The 14,962-nt window shown below is 40.9% G+C and overlaps 1 protein-coding gene across 5 annotated transcripts in view; it reads right to left on the reverse strand.

Annotated features, from left to right (window-relative positions):
- Window positions 1-14,962, reverse strand: part of LOC145458812 (uncharacterized) — a 133,533-nt gene that overhangs the window by 101,492 nt on the left and 17,079 nt on the right. For 4 of the 5 annotated variants that reach the window (XM_080337305.1, XM_080337303.1, XM_080337302.1 and 1 more), the window contains exons 7-17: window positions 14,767-14,869; window positions 14,348-14,521; window positions 11,503-11,660; window positions 11,365-11,446; window positions 11,011-11,142; window positions 8,379-8,570; window positions 6,909-6,995; window positions 6,637-6,711; window positions 4,667-4,777; window positions 3,751-3,918; window positions 2,040-2,221 (exon numbers count right to left, since the gene is read on the reverse strand). In XM_080337305.1, coding sequence (XP_080193431.1) covers window positions 2,040-2,221; window positions 3,751-3,918; window positions 4,667-4,777; window positions 6,637-6,711; window positions 6,909-6,995; window positions 8,379-8,570; window positions 11,011-11,142; window positions 11,365-11,446; window positions 11,503-11,660; window positions 14,348-14,521; window positions 14,767-14,869 — 1,464 coding nt within the window. The remainder of the gene's footprint in view (window positions 1-2,039; window positions 2,222-3,750; window positions 3,919-4,666; window positions 4,778-6,636; window positions 6,712-6,908; window positions 6,996-8,378; window positions 8,571-11,010; window positions 11,143-11,364; window positions 11,447-11,502; window positions 11,661-14,347; window positions 14,522-14,766; window positions 14,870-14,962) is intronic. The other variant, XM_080337304.1, reaches the window with a different exon arrangement.

Genomic DNA, 14,962 nt, shown 5'->3' on the forward strand with positions numbered 1-14,962 from the left:
GGAGCATGGGTTCGATTCCGCGCTTCTTCCCAGGGTTGTAACCAAGTCACAAGGCTCCGAGTCACAAGTCAATCTCAGTTTTATAGTTTTGACTCGAGTCAAGTCGAGTCATTTTCAATTCACCACCGAGTCAAGTCCGAGTCCAAGTCACCGAGCAGAGGGTCGAGTCCGAGTCATGGTATTATGACTCGAGTCGAGTCCAAGTCATTGTGCTGACTGCCCAGTTGCCAGTTAAAGGTTTGTTAAACCCACTTTAAATAACTCTGTTTGGTGATATCGAATGATTCGCATTTAAAATAATCTAATTTTCGTCATTTTTAGCAGTTTCTGGACGCATTTTCAAGTACCAGTACCAATAGACGAAATCCCAATAGTGTGATTACCTAACTATTCCTCGAAATTACAATGAAACGTTGGTCTTGGCCTTCTGAGTCTCGAGTCATATGACTCGGTTCGAGTCATGCGCAATGACTCGAGTACAAGTCGAGTCAATACACAAATTGACTCGAGTCGAGTCGAGTCATTTCCGTATTTTTAGAAACAGACTCGAGTCAAGTCGAGTCATCTGAAAAACGTGACTCGAGTCGAGTCATGACTCGAGTCATTAAAACCCTGCTTCTTCCCCCGTGTCGCTGCTTTTACGGCGACAAATAAGCCCAGAAAAATACCCAATGGAAGAGTGCACTCACAAGGAATGGAAAGAACAAGAAAGAGCTGCGGAATAGAGACTAACATCGAAAAATGGTCGTTTGGCAACCTCCTATCTGTTCATTACATCGCATTGTGTCTTATCGCATTGTACATTGTGTGTGTCTTGTTCGGATGAAAATATAATATGACGAATATCGAATATAGGCCTATAAAGTAGGCTACAAGCTGTAAAATGTCAAATAAGTTCACCGACAGTGCAAAATTTAAGATACAAACGAAATGCAGGTTGCAAAAATTTTTTGACCTAATTGACCTAACGCTACAACTTTGACAAACTTTTGACTTTTATTGACATGACAAAAAAATCGCCCACGTTATGAGTTAATAATACACATAACCTCTGGGAAACATATTCAATCATAAGGTGTTACCTATGAAAGCATTGCAGAATCCCTGTAAGCTCGTATCTTGTACAGAACCATCACATAAGATGAGTTAGCTCATATAATTTAAGATCGAAAATTCACCCTGTAAGGATTATGCCTATACACCCACAGACTTGCACATAACTTCCATCGTAAATCTGATAGTCAGAGTGGATCGTTTATAGATTTAGGGCTTCTCTCAACAACGTGCTAAACGCCCTAATAAAGCAGAGAGAAAATTTGATCTTTGCGGTTGAAGGGATTTGCACTAACCTGACTCAAGGTGATATATTATAATAGTAGAAATGCTCTAACTCGGTACAGTGTAAACCAGGGGTGGCCAACCTTTTTGGCTCAAGGGCCACATGCAATTGACGAAGCAGCGCGCGAGGCGCGAAAAATTTAAAAAGTTTAAAGGTCGATAGTATTGTTGCTTGGGTATATTGCGGGTCTGCTGTCTATCGCTGCGGTAAGTTTGCAAGGATTGGACTATTCGGTGCCGGGACATATCAATATCGAAAGCTCAGGCCAACATGCGTCAATCATGTTACTATAGGTTTCATCGTCGACGGTCTTTCTGCGAGCGCAAATTAGCCGTTCTTTTATTTTCAGGAGGGGGTAAAAATATATTAAAAGCAAGAAATCGAGTGACATCATATTGCGGGAAGTGGGAAGAATATTTTTACTTTAGATGAATCTACAGCAGAATACGAAGATCTACCAAAAATGTGACCAGCCCATGGATCTGCCAATGCGTTGGAACTGATACTTTAGTCGTCACATACCTAGTGTTGCAGCCAGACCAATCAAATTTTTGGTTGGTATTGCAAGTTCACAATAATGGCAATCCATTTTTGATAATATTAATAATTTGGAAAATTAGCCCGCGGGCCGCTCAAAGCCCTTTCGCGGGACACATGTGGCTCACGGGCCACGGGTTGGCCGGGCCTGGTGTAAACCTACCAAGCCATCTCCGGTGTAGCCTTCATTGCAGGTACAAGTGTATGTCCTGTGCTGATCGCTACCACTGGTGCACTGTGCGTTCTCAACACATTTTCGATAATCGCAAGCAAGCAAAATTCCTTTGCTACAAGCCGCTTTGTGCATTGTCCGTCCAGCGGGTTGCTGGGATTCCCCGATGGCCCCTAAGACAAGGATAATTCATAATGCTTCCATCGTGGATCATAAATGTATAAGGATTTTTTGATTAGTTACTGAAACACAACTGCCACATGAGGAACCAGCATAAGATATAGAAACTGACAACATTAGCATAACATAGAGAAACGTGTTCTCAGACTTATTCCAACAAAGTTATCAATTACAAGAAGGTAATGTAGTTACATCTTAAATCATGTCTATAGTCCCATTACTTAGCAATCAATACAACACAAAGGAGCTGATTGGGATAACTTTTGCTTAAGATTCAAAATATGAATGCATCCATATAACCCTCCATCGTGCATTGCGTCATAATAATGACGCCAACTCTATTGGATTACAATCACTTGAAGTATTACCATAGCAATGCTACATTTATATTCACAATAAAAGCAATCCAAGATCATCCACAAACATCTTGAAGCTTTGCTCAGTTCCTTAGTTTCCTAACATGTTTATAGAAGCAATATTACATATATACAAGTACCATTCTGAGTTACACTGTCTGTTTGTAATTAACCGTACTTCAATGACAATACCATAATTACATTTGATTTTGGGCTTTGGTCATCTGTTCGATTACCAGTGAACCCGTCCCTCCGTGAACCCGTCCCTCGGTGAACCCGTCCCTCGATGAACTCGGCCCTCGGTGAATTCCGCCCTCGGGAAATTTTGTATTCACCGGCAACCCTAATATCCTACCCCAACCCCAATGTCCCCCCACCGGCCACCCTAATATCCCACCTCCAGCAACCCTAATATCCTAACCCTAACCCTAACCCTAATATCCCACCTCCACCAACCCTAATATCCCCCTCCCCCAACCCTAGTATCCTACCCGAACCCAATGTCCCACTCCCCGAACCCTAATATCTCCCCCCCCCCCCCCCCCCTACCCTACCCAACCCTATCACCCCACCTCAACCTACAGTTGCAATAACGAGCAGATCACGTGTGGTTGATATGTGAGCAATAACAATCGTTGGGATATATTTTTCATCTGAACAAGTCACACACAATATACAATGCGATAATACCCAATGCGATGTCATGAACAGATACGAGGATGTCAAACGTCGCACGTTCGCCCCTCGCCAAGTCAGTTCAACAATGAGCCGACCACGCAATCGTGATCACGTGATCTGATCACTCCGTGACTGCGTGATCTACGCATGCCCTGACCTCCTTACAAGATCGACAAATCAGTTGATAATAACATTATTAGTTTATTAATTCATATTAATACTTTTTATTACACTTAATTTCAAAATTTCCCGAGGGCGGAATTCACCGAGGGCTGGGTTTACCGAGGGACGGGTTCACGGGACGGGTTCACCGAGGGACGGGTTCACTGGCAACCATCTGTTCAGTTCAGTCTAATACCATTATTTCATCAATCTAGAAAACACTACCAGATTGCGATACAACCCGCCTAAGGCACCTATATATAATTTTTTTAAATGTAACATATGAGGCATGCGTACTGAATGAAAAATAACAAAAAAAAAGGTACCAGTTTCAACCCTTCCGTAGCATTGTATCGTTCCGGAAGACGGATTGACGAAATCATCCCAGCAACATCCATGTGCGAGGCATTCCTGTTTTCCGATATTATCGTGCCAGTTGTGACAGTATCTGCGCTCATTGGCTGGTCTTATGCCACAATCTTCTTTTGCTACAACTAAAACGAAAAAATAATAATGCATTTGAAGTGGGGTCTGAGCATATCTGCCAACCAGGTGATTAGAGTTTAAGCGTTGCAGTACCATTTTATAACTCATACTGACTGAAGTCAAAGTCGGAGTCTCCTAAAATGTTCTGACAACGACTCAGACTCATACTATACTTTAATATTGGACCAAATGTTTTCAAATGTTACTAAAAAGTACCAATGCAAATACAGAAGTTATCAAGTATTTCATGTAGGTTGTAGGGTAGGCAGACCTTCACAAACTTAATTCATTTCTTTAAGCATATTTTCTTCTACATGTCTGCGAGCCATACATGTTTATAAAATGTAATAAACATATAATTTTCTGATTAGATTTACAAGGAATATTGTAGTCCGAGTTGTGACGTAGTTTACTTTCTTGTATTATCCGTTACATAACACTTGCATGACACAGAGTAGAAACAAACTTTCCTGCCGGCTCGCCGTGCACAACATGATATATGATGATTTGTCAACCAAGTCAAAAAGAGGATGGTGAATGCGAGAAGACAGGGGCATTATAAATTGATCTTTTCGTGGCAGTGGTGAGCATTGACGTACGGCTTATATTTAGACAAGTGGCATTTATATGCCATGAAAAATGTAAAGTACAGAGAATCTAAGAGTGAATTTACATCCAGAATACACGTGGACACTCATCATAATAAACACAATGTCTGACCCACACAAGAAGTACACGGCTACAGTCTAATCTTACTCTTATTATTGGATTTGCAGCTTCGTGAAATCTCATCTCCAATTGCAGGAAGACCGGCAAAATCTGAAGATCTGAAAGTCCAGGTGTATGGGGGACGAGAAATAGTCGCTGCTACCGAAGAATAGATTGATTAAGCCTGGTAGCATAGAGCAAAATATATTTAGGGCTGGGTGAACATAAGTGCTTGTTGGCATTACTTCTAAAAACTAACTTCATAAATCAAGCATTTGTATATGCAAACTTCTCATGGACTCAGAGAAATAAGCCTTTTGCAAAGTATTCGATAACATCGTAGTAACGATACCGAGCAATACGGTATGTGTTGCTTAAGCAAGTATGTACATCAAATTACGATGATGACAGCGTTTTCCGTTTTATCAAAACAAAACTGGTCACCGCAAATAAATGTGATATGGCAATAAATACATTTTCGTTTGCCAATACTTGATAATACTAATTTAATTGTGGTTGTTACTCGGCTATTTCATGGCCGCATTCGTCTATGTCAGAGACCTTTAACACACGGCCCGCAAGAACATTTTGTGCGGCCCGCGAAGGCATTTTGGATTTTCAAGTATTCGACAATATATTCAACTGCCACATATCTTTTTTAGATTTGAGAACTTAAGTTCAGTCTGAAACTACTCCAAGAACCTGAAAACTCATCAAACTTCACTATCGCGTGACGTTCAAAAGCTAACACGCAATGGAAGATCAGCTAATATGCCACATTTATTATTGTTTATGTGAATCCAGTCTTCAAGGTCCCGTCAGATAAGGTCTACTTTTAAATAATACATTTAATACCCCTACTATTGATGCTGCGGCCCGTGGCGTCATCAGAAGCTAGGAAATTGGCCCGTGAGCACATTTGAGTTAGAGTCCTCTGGTCTATGTAATACCGTAACCGTGCGGTTGTTATTGCCATCCGCAGCTCTGCGTACTTGTTATTATTACGTCACTCGTTCCATATTTCCAATTTGGTTGACTTCATTAAATGACGTTCTCTCCTGATGAGAGTAAGTCATAAATCTTACAGTGGAATCAATCTCGCAGTACGAATATATTGTTTGCAATACTCAATAACAGTAAATGAGATCATGAAACCAAGCATCGCAAAAATTTATCATCGCTGTAAGATCTGTCCCAGCAGGGTGCCAGTAATCTTCCCGCGCAACCCTCTCCTAACCTCATTTCCCACGACCTTAATCTTATATCGATAAAGTAGTCGGCGAAGCACGTGCTTTGAGAGATCGCCATTGTAGCGCCGTAGCGGGCGTGCTCGCTCTTAAGTCACAGAGTCGTATACAGGCAATTACATACATCTAACTTTGTTCTTTCTATATTCGTTAATATATTGCAGTATGATTTTAACCTGGTAAATCTACAAGTTTCTGACCACTAATTACTATTTGGCTGTTCTGTGCTATAAAAGAAAGCTCCTTGGATCTGCGTGTGTGATCAGGATTGCAAGAGTACTCAGAGCGGTCATTAGTCAGTCGACTTAGTGCGTACAACGGAAACTGTAGCTGTAGCGTCGACTCCAATCAAGCACTATACCAGCGTGTCTTGCAACAAGTCGTTGCAGCGACCGCTACAATCGCCATTGGCCAAAGCATGGAGATGATGAACAAGACCTTAACAAGGCATTTCTCCAGCCCCAGTCAACATTTTGACTAATCAATAAATCACCTATGTAGTGCAAGTGCGGCATATCAAAGAACTTGTGATGTTGTATGTTCCTGTATAATATGCTATGGCAGGGGCTGGCAACTTCTCCAGTCGACGGGCCGGATATGGGAAAAGGAAGTACTTGAAGGGCCGAATTCAGGGATCGATATATTAAACACGTATTTTATCAACCTGTACAAGGATTATTCACATTTAATGTTAACTTCAAGTTTACAGCATAGAGACCAAAACAATTGAACAATCACCGTCCATCAGAGTAAGTTGAAAATGATACTCACTGAATCCCAAGAGCTGTGGTGATATATCTGTACAAGACACGGCTCCGTTGCATCCAAACATAACATTATAATGAACTGCAAAAATAAATATGTCAATACCAATGCTGAGTAGATCATAGCAGATACGGGAACAATTAGATAGATCAATTTTTCAGGATTCACTTTTCAACTCCGAACATCACAAAGGCAATTTTGTAATTCTTTCGACCACCGACGAAATGTTTATACATACGTAGCTGTTGTTTAGGCTTGCAAATGTTGATTTACTTTACCTTCGTCATCCTTTGTGCACTCTTGCACTATTTGTCGGTCGTTAGGCTCCACATACTGGTGTTCTGGGTACACTTGAAAAATCGATTCTGTCAATAAATACAATATGATTGCACCATTCTTTATGGTATTCATTTATTTTTAAATCAAGTGCTCTCAACTTCCTTTGTATAGCGGTCCGCATTTTAACAGCAAAAACGCTGAGGGCCGGAGACCATTATTACCATGTATTTATGGGCTATAAATAAATTTCGGCTACTGTTGCCTATTTATTTGTCGTATACGGGCATTTAGTACATTTTTATGCATTAATGGACAGCGTTCGTGAATTTGCGGTTGCCGTTTTTATGAGAATATGTTTTTTTCGAGTAATGGAGCGTGCAATGCATTCGTTGCCAATTCGATACATGCACCTTCAAACCAACTCTTCCAGCATATAACCGAACTGTATGTTTCAATGCGTGAGCAAGAAAGTTTAAAATTACGGTAACTTATTAGTGACAGAGGCCATTATCACTTCGAGCTCTCAGTGATATGAGAAGTCAGGCGTTCGTGGTCATTTCTGAGCAAACAAATCAACCCAAATTCGCATTTCGGCATAAGGCTCATTATTTTCCTCGAGGGTCTCATTTGATACTGCAGCTCAAGCTGCAGGCACTGGGGACAGTGGATATATCAATATCGAACATGGTTATGTTATTTCAAGGTTTTATCGTCGCCAATCATTTTGGGAGCACACACACTGCGCGGAGTCGCATGGTCGCAAGTTGCCCGAAACGTTATGTCTAGGTTGTGTCTTCTAGAGCGTGAAAATGTCCAGCGCCTAAATGCCGGTTCATGTAATAGTCCCGCTCCTACAGGCTGCGCACTGCACACAGTTCTTACATAATTGCTAATGCGGTTGGCCACATTTCAGTACATCATGCATATTTTTGGGTTCCCACAGTACAATCAAGAAATCAGAATCCAATAAATCGAAGTGCGGAGTGCGAAGTGCGGAAAAAATGTTCAGGATAGATGAAATCTGCCCCAAAAGACTATTTTATGTTAACTTACAAAATAAGTTTGGGTCGCCTACGAGCTTTGCACATATTAGAAACTTCTGTTTCACTTTTTCCTAAAACATGGCTATTATAATATGTCATTTGCGTCCAATCATTAGGCGCCATAAAAATCACCCCGCGCGACACAAATGGCACAGGCGCCCAATATCGATTCTTTAGTCGCTGCAAAGTGTTGTCAGATATTGTGCGCAGCTCATAGTTCAAAATAGAATGGAAGTGATGATCATGATATTTTTTAATAAAACTTTTATTTCTTTTGTGGGAACTATGCCCGTCGCCCATGTTAGAGATCACAGCAACGTACTGACGATAAGTATCAGAAACGTAGTTGTTAAACTATGTGACCTATTCATCTCGATATTGAACTCGTGCTCATGTTGGATTTTAGTTTTTCAGCGGCCTACTCACCTCTCTCACAGACGTAGTTGAACTTCATGTCACAGTTGAAGGCTCTGTGGGCAAAATTTATGCCGAGAACCGGGTTATAAACAATCGCCATGCATCGATCTGCTGTGAATCGTTCCGAGATATTGACGCTCTCCCCATCTCCGCCATGTAACGTTGTTTTCGCGAAGAAATGGAAGTCTTCCATGCATTCATCTGTAACATGTGCAGGTCGCACATAGCGCCAAAAGAACTGATCAGCTGTACAATTTATTTAAAGCTTAATGTTAAACCTCCAGTATCCAGTATTCCAGGCCTTAAGATTTAGGACAGGTAACTTATAGCGCTAAGCCAATAATGCAATCCATTGCAATCACAATTATGCGCCCTGCAATTGTTCCTAGTGCTGTACTTATCAAGTGCTGAATATTAATGCTTGACCGTTTGGCACCGGCGTGTCTATTTTTCGACATGCCGGTACGAGAGAAGAGTATCGTAATTGAAACCACGATATATTACATATTAATCGTGCTAGGTTGTTGCTGTTCATTTCTGTTAATAGATATTGTTCGTACAAGTTCATTGATACCTTGTTATTTGATATTTATTATATCGAAGACGTCAAAATCGTACATCAAACACCGTAGATAAATATGTTGCAAAATACACTGTGTCGGCAATTCGCGCGTCATTTACCACTCTCAGATAACGTTCTGCATGTTTCGTTTTAGCCGTCTTCGGGCATAGTTGTTTCATTATGCGAATAGCTAGTGTCCATACAAGTCCACACGTATCTTCATATATGATATTAGTTACATCTAAGCTGATCAAAAGCGATGTGATAGGCCGCGTGACAGAAATATCCGCCGAAGCATCATTTCGCAGACACGCTCGTTCCTCATACCCGCCATATACACTGTCGTTTGGTTGGTTTTATTCGTCATAACCAGCTGTAGTTTCTTGCTATGACTAGCGATTGTCAGTTTCTGTTTATATTTTGCTAAAGCAACTATACTAGTTAGTTCTATACCGCTCAAGGTTTCATTTGAAAACCGGGAAGCGAATTCCGTCAGACTACCGTACCAGCTTCAAGTACACAGCTGAATACCCGTCACATAACATGAAATATATCGTGTTCTAATAGGCATAAACCTTCATAGATTGTGTCTGTGAATTGTTGTTGCCTATATGATTCTAAATAATGGCTAATGGTAAAGTATAATTCGGAATACATACAATATTACTCAGCGATTATACCTACGCAAAAGCGTGAGTCTGGGTATACAAAGAGCTGTCGTACATCGATATATATCTTACGTTGTAGTAATGATAAGCATTTGCAGTAAATCATTATGGTAAGGACTGTGAATATCCGTCTACGAATACTAAAATGACTAATATAGGGTCACAACTGTTTGAGTTATAAGCCTTAGAAGTTACGCTCGTCTCTCGGCGGCCTGCCGCGAGCTGACTAAAACGGTCGGTATTGTTTTGAGTAGAACCTAGCACCTGCTAGATGTAGACCGTCGACTCAGGGCTCTCTAGAACGATGAATTCTGAGCCTATACAATACACCAGACTGTATCGTCGTCAAACGCCTATACTAAGGTTCATTAAGTACGCAATTTAGCATGTCTGTTCCCAACCAACGTTTTCTCGGCTTGCTCCTCATATAAGTAATCAGCCACAGTGTCGGTAGCAATTTGGATGGCGCAATTGGTTGTGCGCTGATATTTTGAATCGAACGATACAGTGTTCGGATCCCAGGAAGGTACCATTTTACGATTTTGAAAAGTGAAGTAAAATTTTTCGAAAATGGCAGCCGGTGCCAATCGGTTAACACAGCTGCGACTATGAAGAAAAAAATATGAGGTTTAGAAATCCCGTGGCAATGTTTTTTCTTGGAATGTTACATGCATGTTTCGTGCTGACCAGGGTAGTAATGTCTTGAGTCATGACTTGACCTGACAATTGTTCGCTGACTCGACTCGATTCAATCGTCAATTAGCGCATGACTTGACACATTCTATGTGACTTCATTCAAGTCTCGTATCTCAGGATCGAAAATTAAAAATATGCCAAGCAACTGTTTTTTATATGTTGAATAAACATGTTTAGAGTGAGAAAAATGAGCATACCATGATTCTGAGGCCTTGGGTTGAGTTGAACCTGACTTGAACTCGATACTGAACAGTAATCACTATGATTTAAACTCGGACTTGACTCAGTGATGAATTGAAAACAACTGAGCTTGACTCGGGTCAAAACTATAGAGGTGAAATTGACTTACGACTTGGAACATTGTGAATGGGTTACCACCCTAGTGCTGACTGCTTTTAATACATTTGCAATTGTACATGGTATAATTATGAGCAAAATGCAAATTCATGCATTATTTTCAGGACTTCAATCCAATTTGGAGCTGATTTTGAATACCGGGTTATCATGAGGCCTGCCTATAATTTCGTAAATGAAAGACCAGATAGACTTTTTTAGACACACCCTCCTTTGTGATAATGATAAATTCGGACTATACACAGAGCAATAACTATCAATTGGTGGTAAATCGCGCAAAGAGCAAAAATTGTTCATAGGGAACTTTGATTGGTGATGGTCTTGTTGTTATTGATAAGAAAGTAGACCGGACCCCACAAACCTGGATGCTTGGGTTCGTATGATATCATTTTTCCTGATCCTGGGACGCAGCAACCCATTGATTGCCATGTGTTAGCCCGATTCACGTTCGTATCGCACGGCACTCTCTCAGCATCTTCGATATAACAGCATCCTGAACGAATATCGATTATTAACACCAGTTCCCCATATCTTTATAACAATAAATTTACACAAACACATTTTCAACCATTGCTTTGAAAAATGTTGAAATTATTCAAGACGTATTTATTTTGCAAGAGTGTTCATGTTCAATTGATCCTCCAGGCAAATACCTTACAAAAGACACATTAGCTTCCGTGACATTACAAATGGTAAAAGGTCAGACGACAATTACCTGATGGATCTTGGTGTGATTCTATCCAGAATATAAAATCACTGGTTCCAGGCAGGGCGTATGCGGCGGGAGATTCACGAATCTACACAAAAATGAAATGCTTAGCGACGATAAGTTAAAACGAAAAGCAATGTTTACCTTTTCCTCCAAGAACGAAGAAACTTCAATCAGCTTTTGTTTCGACTTCAAGGTAACGAGATCAGCGCTGTTCGCTTGACAATGCAGCTTGGCATCGGAAAAAGTCAATTTGAACGGAAGTACCCGATAGGAGTGCGTTCCATTGTATCGCGAAAATGCTTCAACAAAAGAGAGGCATTGTAATCAGACATGGGGTGATTACTTCATGAATGTAATCGATTGCGATTACGATTACTTCAGAATCACGCGATTACGATTACGATTACAGCAAAATCACGAAGTAGTCGATTACGATTGCGATTACATTGGAAAAGTAATCACGATTACTCACGATTACATTTGTTTTGCTTCTTAGGACTATAATCTTAAAAGCTATATTGGAAGACAATACATGGATTGCGATGAAAAGGCTTTTAATGAGATATCAACTATCTTCATACATCATGCGTCATTTGCTTATTACGTCATACTATACCAATTGCCCAACTTTATAGGGGATGATTTATCGCACCCAACGATTTGCATTATTGCCAGGTCTTCACCTGCCGCACCCCAAATTCCTTAATAGGGTGGGAAGCGTGCTCGAAGGGGACTCAAAAGTATTTCGTAAACCAACATAAATTATAGAGTATTTTTGAGAATTTAATTAATTCTTGAATATGTTCTTCGAGCTTTGCGATTCAAATGTCTCTAGTACAGGGGTCACCAACGCGGACCAAATGAGTCGCCCGCGGTCGCTGTATCAAAGATCCAAATGAGAGATTTGAAAGTTGAAGCTGGTTTCATATGAGCAGCAGTTGAACATGGGTCGGTCGACCCCCAAGCAACATACGAACGCAGTCGCTCGGGGCTTTGCTCGTCTTCGCCCTCGCGGCGGCTCAGCGGGAATCTACAGTTAATATTCCCGAGACTCGACGCGGAGATTGGCGCTTCGGCGCGCACTGCAGCAACGCATCTGAGCCCGGAGGAGCTGGTGTGAGTCCCGGCGAGTGAGCGTTTTTTGTTCTTGGTAAGGAGCGAAAACCCGGCCTAGGTGAACTCTAAGTGAAGAAATCCAACTGAACACGGATAAACGGCGGGAGTAAGTGGTAACCCGTCGGTCGTCGCAATAATCAGTACACACTACACAAGAAGTAGCTTTTTGTTTCAAAACAGTTGGTCACCCCTGCTCCTCTTCCCCCCAAGAAAAAATCCATAGGCTATTTTATGGGAACAGGCATTTCGGAGCCGGTCATTACCGCGCCACGATCCCACAACACACCAAAGGACATATGCAGTTTCGGCCAACACGCAACTCCACGGGATGCGATACCAAAGAAATACCTTGGCCGAAACTTATGATTCGTCCATTGTCAATAGCCGCGCTGGGTGGGCGTGACTAATAACTCCTGTCCTTCCAATCTGGGCCCACAATGCAAATGCCACCCGGCGCATCCACAAAGGAATAAAGCCATGACAATTTGTGTGTGCGTCCCACGAAAGATATTCTTTTAGTCTGCTACGTTTGGGCGAGTACAATATCTTTTGATTATACAACAAACTGGAGGTCGCGAATTAACAACATACAATAAAGTAATTATAACAACAGACCAGATGCTATGATTATGAATTACGTGCCCGAGATCTACAGGTAAATCTGACAATCGGGGCTGAGAGAGGTTATAAATGAATAGTAATATAAAGCAATTACCAATATTATTGACGAAATTCAGTTTTGAAAATTGACCAACGGTTGGACTGGGGGACGAATTGCTGTTTTGGCTCTGATTCTAGCTACAACCCACGCTAACATGTCAGGCTATATAAGCGGATGGTTATGGCGGCAGGTCCAAATGCTGAGTAACGAACTGTGAAATAACGATTGACGCCTGTTTCAAGTAGTTATATGAGAATAAGATACAGTGAACATAAAAATTCGGCCATCAACTTAATACATATACTGCGAGCTGCTGTTACGAGAAACGGCTAAGCACGGCTCGGTTATGATATATATCAGCAGCTGTTTATTTGTAATGCTTCGTTGTGGAAACTGCAATGTTTTATTCGACGAGTACAAAATTCTGAATCTTCGTCAGGTGCACGTGCGTACGTAGGCCTCCTGCTCGCCAAGCAGCAACGGTAAACTGCGTTTAACTAAGCACAACCAAACATCAATACATAAGTTACTATGTGAAACAATAGGCAGAGTGGTGATCAATATCCTGCTGCGAGGTAGGGGCTTCTGTAGTGTATTGATAACCTGATATACAACACGGGGGACGGAGGTGTTCTTACAATCACACTACGATGTCCATCGCATGTCTGTTTACTATGTGTGGATAGTTCTTACGCAATGACGAGCGGAGCTAATACTTCTGACGTAATAATGAGTAGTGGCGTTTGAAAACAGACGTTTGTGCTATCACTAAATTGGTATATTATCTCATTCTTGTTCACGAATATTCAGTTTATGTCATAGTCCTTGTATAAACAAAAAGTAATCGTTCTTTCACAAAAAAATCGATTAGATATGGGAAGTAGTCGATTACGATTACGATTACTTCGGATTTTTTTCAAATGTAATCGATTGCGATTACGATTACTTCAAAATGCTGTAATCGTCGTAATCGATTACGATTACTAATCGCGATTACCCCATGTCTGATTGTAATTATCAACAGCAACTAAATTCCAGGAGTACTGAATTTTCAAAACCGGCCGAAAAATAATGCCGAGTAGACTCATGATCTTCCCTGACTGGCAGTCAGACATAGATGTTACACAAAAAACAATACAAGTAACGCAAGTGGATAATAGAAAGCGTAAGCTCGGAAAATTATTCACGGGAAAGTAGTCGAAAAGTCACCTGTAAATAAGCGGTCATCATAACCCTCGGTATATGGTTGGGTTGTTGAGGATACTCCGGCACAAATTTCATTCTTGTCATACAGACTGTCGTGGTAATTCAGGAAGGTCATGCATCCGATTCCGTGAACATAGACAGTACCAGATTGACAGAATCCATGGTTTGTCAGAATAACTGAAACCAAATGTGTCATTGATATCTACCACTAAACTACAACATTGCCATGATTATACTATTCAGGACAATATTCTGAAAAGCTAGAGGATTATGTTCAAATCCCTTGAACTATTGCTAAACTTTGCAGCAATAGATGTTGACATTCTCCGTTATTATGGATTCCTAAACCAGTTGACGCCTTATGGCATATAAATAAAGATTGAAATGCATTCAAAGATAATATGTAAGATATCGATACTTACCTGAAATCAATGTGTCCGAATAATATAAAGTACGATCAGCTCCGATAGCATAAACAGTTCCATTACGCTCGTACAAGCGAAACAAGCCTTCGGCCGACGCAATCTATTATAATTCATGCTGAATGTTGAGATGGCGATCTTTCAAGTATTAGCCAAGAAGTGGTAGACAAAAATTGAACTTTAGATGATAGCTTTG

Source organism: Botryllus schlosseri, chromosome 16, assembly GCF_051294905.1.
Source record: "Botryllus schlosseri isolate E-star chromosome 16, Bs_hap1, whole genome shotgun sequence".
NCBI classification, from domain to species: Eukaryota; Metazoa; Chordata; class Ascidiacea; order Stolidobranchia; family Styelidae; genus Botryllus; species Botryllus schlosseri.